Raw genomic sequence first — 6,288 nt, forward strand, 5'->3', positions numbered from 1 at the left:
TTTTTTTCATAGGGTTGCTTATTTGGTATAATGTTTTATTTTCTATTTATGTATAATAAATATTAACCATACACAGAGGGCTGCATCAAATGACCATATAGGGCAAAATGATTCCTTTTATTCCTATTGGTACTGTAGGGAATGATAATGATAGTATTTCTCTCTCTCTCTCTTTTTTTTTTCTTTTTTAGAGAGGGAGAGAGTGCACGCGAGTGTGGAGGCATGGTGGGGGGCGGGAGGAGCAGAGGGAGAGGGAGAGAGAGAATCTTAAGCAGGCTCCATGTCCAGCATGGAGCCCACTCTCACAATCCTGAGATCATGACCTGAGCGAAATCAAGAGTCAGATGCTTAACCAACTGAGCCACCCAGGCGCCCTTGGAATGATAGTATTTCTGTTGTTTTCTTTGAAAACAGCTATTTAAAAATTTCTAGCTATTTAAAAAATTCAGATGCAGATTCTTAAGCAGGTGGTTTCTTATACCTTCATGGCTCTTTCCTGGCTGATTGATCTGTTTCCTTCTGATGATCACATACTCCATGGTGGCATCAATAAAGTCTTACTTTATTTATTTATTTTCTTTTTCTTTTTCTTTTTTAAATTTAAATTCAGTTAGCTAACAAATATTAATCATTAATTTTTGATGTAGTGTTCAATGATTCATTATTTGCATATAATATACCCAGTGCTCATCACATCACATGCCCTCCTTAATGCCCATCACCCAGTTACCCCATCCCCCCACCCACCTCCCTTTCCGCAACCCCTAGTTTGGTTTCCGGAGTCAGGAGTCTCACGGTTTGTCTCTGTCTCTGATTTCTTTCTGTTCAGTTTTTCCTCCCTTCCCCTATGATCCTCTGTGCTATTCCTTATGTTCCACATATGAGTGAAACCATATAATAACTGTCTCTCTGATTGACTTATTTCACTTAGCATAATACCCTCCAGTTCTATCCATGTCAGTGTAAATGGTAGGTATTCATCCTTTCTGATGGCTGAATTATATTCCATTGTATATATGTACCACATCTTCTTTATCCATTCATCTGTTGAAGGGCATCTCGGCTCCTTCCACAGTTTGGCTATTGTGGACATTGCTGCTATGAACACTGGGGTGCATATGGCCCTTCTTTTCACTATATCTGTATCTTTGGGGTAAATACCCAGTCGTGCAATTGCTGGGTCATAGGGTAGCTCTACTTTTAACGTCCTGAGGAACTGACACTGTTTTCCAGAGTGCTGCACCTGCTTGCATTCCCACCAAAAGTGTAAGAGGGTTCCCCTTTCTCTGCATCCTCACCAACATTTGTTGTTCCCTGTCTTGTTAATTTTAGCCATTCTAACTGGTGTAAGGTGGTATCTCATTGTGGTTTTGATTTACTTTAAAAATATTCTGTGAAACACTTCTATGAAGTTAAAATGGTTCATGGTTAGTTAATGAGTACTAGTAGTCCTTTTGTCAAATTGGTCACATGCTTGAGCTGTTTGCATGTAGTGAGCTACAGAGTTAGATAAGTAATATTTCCAGTGGCTTTCTCTTCATTTTGGCAGTGGAGGAGTTAAACATCATCTGTTCTTCACCTTGTTTTCCTGGTGAGTTCTGTTTTCCTTCTGGGTTCTCTCTCTAGGATACTCCTCTGTCTTTTCCAGGTGTCTCTTTCCCTTCTTGCTTTCCCACTTGATTTGGCATGATGGTGTTTGTCTCTGAGTGAATAAGGTGAAGAGCAGGGCATTATGCACGTTCATTTTCCTGTAGCTTGCATAGCTGAATTAATGAGTCTGCCTCAGACAAAGTGCAGGAATGAAGTCAGTGGTGGAGAAAACGACTATATTTTGGTACATGATATACTGTTGAGTGAAAGAGTTGCTGCATGTTAGGCTTCCTCATTTAAAGGACTCCTCAAAACACTGCTCCCACACAGACTGGTGGGGTAGGTTTCCAAGCATTTGACCAGAGCTGTCCAAGAATTTGGTTCAGGAAACTGGTAGCAGCTAACCTTTTTTTTTTTTTTTAAGTTTTTATTTAAATTCCAGTTAGTTAACATACAGTGTAATATAAGTTTCAAGTGTACAATATAGTGATCCAACACTTCTCATCACAACAAATGCCCTCCTTAATCCCCATCACCCATTTCACCCATCCCCCTTACCCATCTCTCCTCTGGTAACCATTAGTTTGCTTTCTGTAGTTAGGTTAAGAGTCATTTCTTGGTTTGCCTCTCTTTCTCTCTCTCTTTTTTTCCCCCTTTGCTTGCTTGTTTTGTTTCTTAAATTCCATGTATGAGTGAAATTTACCCAAAGAATACAAAAATACTAATTCAAAGGGATAAATACACCCCTGTGTTTATAGCAGCATTATCTACAGTAGCAATAAACTGTATTAAATTGATCAGAAAGAAACACAGAAAGGTGGGAAACTGCTGTTTCTTCTCTTTGCCAGGCATTGGGACAAGTGCATCTGGAATGATTGCTTTTGGAGTCTTTTTAAAGTGAGAGATTTCTCTATTAAAATGTGTATTTACCTTTCCTAACCATCTTTATTGTTTTGTCCATTTATCAGATATTAGATTGAATTAAAATTTGTAAGTTGAAATTTGTAAGGCTCAGTAATTTTATATGTTATAAAAACAATTCTTGGTAGCTCTTTTTGTAATGAAGGTCAGCCTTTAGTGATATAAATATGTATCCCTTAGCTTTTAAGAATTCTGACTCTAATTTTTAGTACCAGGGTTTTCTTGATGATGGAGTTGGTTTATATTTGCATAAAACTGTCATTCTGTGGGAATACTAGAACATAAGCTTTAAAAAAATCTATCTGAAATTTTATCATAATTGGCAAATTACTACTTATATTTGTTGTTTCCATTTAGGTTTTTTCCCAAGCAGTTCTCAAGGGTGTGATGCATTTCTTCGCCATAAGATGACACTGATCTCTCCCTCAGTATTGAAGAAGTATGGCATTCCCTTTGACAAGGTATATTAGTGTTATTCTTTAACATTCATTTTGTGTGTGTAGTATTTTTATGTAAGACAAATTTAACACAAACTAATATATCCTTGACTTCAAATAGGGTTTTTAGGTTGTGGGGAGAAAAATTCAGATTCTTGTTTTATAACGTAACAATTATTTATCTAAATACTAATTTGAAATTTTATGTATGGATACATTTACTATAATTTCATGCTGGTTATAGTTCACTTATAACAATACTGAAAGTAAAATGCAGGACATTCAACAAAGTAAGATGTAGCACTTCTACATTAAAGTCTTTTATATGAACAACATAATTTATGTATATGTGATCTATTTTTTTAAAAGGAATTCAGAACCGGGGCATCTGGGTGGCTCAGTTGGTTAAGCATCTGACTATGGCTCAGGTCATGATCTCAGAGTCCTGGGAGCGAGCCCCTCGGTAGGCTCTGTGCTCAGCGGGGAGTCTGCTTTTCTTTCTGCCCCCCCCCTCCACTTTTGTGCTCCCTCTCTCTCTCTCAAATAAATATAAATCTTAAAAAAAAAAGAACTCAATTATTATTAGTTTGGAGTCAATTTTTATGATACCAGTATGTTTCTTCTAAACATATTCAGACATAATACATTTGAGAGTTCATTATGGATAAAATTGCCAGATCTTTGGAATATTTCTGAAGATTAAGTTCTGTAAGACTCACTACATACTAGGTTCTTCTTTCTTTGTGCCTATGGGTAGTTACTGGGTCAGAATTATTATGGAGCATGAGGACTTTTATGTGAAGAAGCTAAAATGACAAAAAGCTTTTGACCAGATAAGTAAAAGCTCCCTCTCAGAGAAGGTTTTAATAATTAGCTACTTGTAGAAACATTAATAAATAGCTGTACTCTCTTCTTCATCTTTTTTTCTTCATTTTTAATTTGACTTTTCTTCCCGTAATATTTGCTGTTTTTCACCGCAGAAGTTTTTCACTTGTGACTAAATCTTTACCTCTTCTTAATCTTGGGCCCTTAAAGTGCATCCCACCCCCCACCCCCAGCTTTGTTCAAAGTAGAAGTTTTTCAAGGACCAAGAGTCATTCTCCAACTTGAGGTGGTCCCTGCTCACTCACAGACTGTCTATGCTGTATTCATGCATGAGATGAGTCATATTTTCTTGTGTGCAGGGATGCTCTCACCACTGTTTTACTCACATAGTCTTAGCCATGACACAAAGTGTGCCTTTGAGATGTATACTGTGGGGGATGTGCATGTGTGTGGAGAGAAGTTGGTGATGGACTGCAGCACTCTTGCAGATACCGAGGGCAGGGGCTGTGTCCCCCACATGGGCCACTGCCACTGTGGGGCTCTGCCTTACTTGCAGATATCTCTAGGCACTGGGCTTTTCAGTCTCAAACACATCATCAGTGAGTGTTTCTTTTAGGTGGTTGGCATTAGCTTAATTAGACACTTTTATTTAAGTTGGAATTTTATTTTATTTTTTTAATTAAGATTTTTAGTTTATTTTTTAAGATTTTATTTATTTATTTGACAGAGAGGATAGAGAGAGCAGGAACACAAGCAGGGTGAGTGGGAGAGGGAGAAGCAGGCTTCCCACTGAGCAGGGAGCCCAATGTGGGGCCCAATCCCAGGACCTTGGGATCATGACCTGAGCCGAAGGCAGACGCTTAACCGGCTGAGCCACCCACGTGCCCCTTAAGTTGGAATTTTAGAAGGGAGAGGAGAATGAGTGGACTAGAGTCTCCCAAGGACAGAAAATCCTTTGTGATTTTAGGGCTGGTGATAGATATTGATCAAGCTGGTCTTTGGAGAGGGGATCATGTGAAATAGCAGACCATGGGATTGGTTCATTTCCCCAGGATTGGAGGCCTTTGGAGCTTGTAGCTCCTTTCCAAGCTTTGGGGAAAAGGAGGCAGGTGCCCTGCACCCCTTTCTGGGCTGTGGCTTTTCTTTTTTTTTTTTTTTTAAAGATTTTATTTATTTATTTGAGAGAGAGAGAGAATGAGAGATAGGAAGCATGAGAGGGAAGAGGGTCAGAGGGAGAAGCAGACTCCCTGCTGAGCAGGGAGCCCGATGTGGGACTCGATCCCAGGACTCCAGGATCATGACCTGAGCTGAAGGCAGTCGCTTAACCAACTGAGCCACCCAGGCGCCCTGGGCTGTGGCTTTTCAATACTACTTGGTAAAACCCAATGCACCAGGCTGTCCTTTAGTCTCTTGAAGATGGTACATTTCATGGCTTCTGAAGACACCAGTGCCTCACCATCTGATTGGCAATTGCAGTTTTTTATATGAAATACTGCCACTTCCCCTTCCATGTTGATGAAGAATGTGTGATGACTCTGTGCTCCTCAAGGAACTTGTTCTCTGATGATAATAATGTAACATGGGACAGAGTAGTGTAGGCTTCTGAATTAAACTTCCCAAGTTCATTCTTGATTCTGTCACTTGGGGAAATTATATAATTTTTCTGAGCTTCAGTTACTTTAGCTGGAGAACGATGATAATAATAGTACCTACTTAATAGGGCTATTATGAAGATGAAAAGAGATGATCTATAAAAGGCCTAGCATAGTATATGTTATATAGAACACATTCTCTCCTTAGTTTGACCCTCTTTTTAGGCAATCATTTCACAGTTGGAGTAACATTTTCCTTCTTTCAATGTATCTGCACATAATCATATATATATGTTTAATAAACTGATAATATCTACTTTTAGATTATGTATATTTCCTTTCCAACTTCTTTTATGATATGGAATTCTTTTCTGTCACTCTGTTTTCTTATCTACATATTATGCAGAGGCAGTAAGATCAGCCAAAAAATATTTTGGTTAACTGGGACTGACTGTTTCTGGAAATTATACAGAAGCATAAAATTTAGAGTCCCTTTTAGTGGGAACAGGTACTCTTTTCAACATGGCAAAGGCAGGATTTTCTTTTTTTTTTATTATGTTATGTTAATCACCATACATTACATCATTAAGCTTTTGATGTAGTGTTCCATGATTCATTGTTTGCGCATGACACCCAGTGCTCCATGCAGAATGTGCCCTCTTTAATACCCATCACCAGGCTAACCCATCCTCCCACCCCCCTCCCCTCTAGAACCCTCAGTTTGTTTTGCAGAGTCCATAGTCTCTCATGGTTCGTCTCCCCCTCTGATTTCCCCACCCTTCATTCTTCCCCTCCTGCTATCTTCTTTTTTTTTTTTTTTTAACATATAATGTATTATTTGTTTCCGAGGAACAGATCTGTGATTCAACAGTCTTCCACAATTCACAGCACTCACCATAGCACATACCCTCCCCAATGTCTAT

The 6,288-nt window shown here is 38.8% G+C and overlaps 1 protein-coding gene across 10 annotated transcripts in view; it reads left to right on the forward strand.

Annotated features, from left to right (window-relative positions):
• The window catches only part of KDM4C (lysine demethylase 4C), a 586,257-nt gene that overhangs the window by 190,145 nt on the left and 389,824 nt on the right, over positions 1-6,288 (forward strand). For all 10 annotated transcript variants that reach the window (XR_012374773.1, XM_073880748.1, XM_025887837.2 and 7 more), the window contains one exon: positions 2,869-2,972. Coding sequence is in view for 9 of the 10 variants with exons in the window: in XM_073880748.1 (XP_073736849.1) it covers positions 2,869-2,972 (104 nt within the window). In the remaining variant the exon portion in view is untranslated. The remainder of the gene's footprint in view (positions 1-2,868; positions 2,973-6,288) is intronic.

The sequence above is a fragment of the Callorhinus ursinus genome, unplaced genomic scaffold (assembly GCF_003265705.2).
Source record: "Callorhinus ursinus isolate GAN/ISIS: 27379988/994484 unplaced genomic scaffold, GSC_fseal_2.0 scaffold39, whole genome shotgun sequence".
Classification (NCBI taxonomy): Eukaryota; Metazoa; Chordata; class Mammalia; order Carnivora; family Otariidae; genus Callorhinus; species Callorhinus ursinus.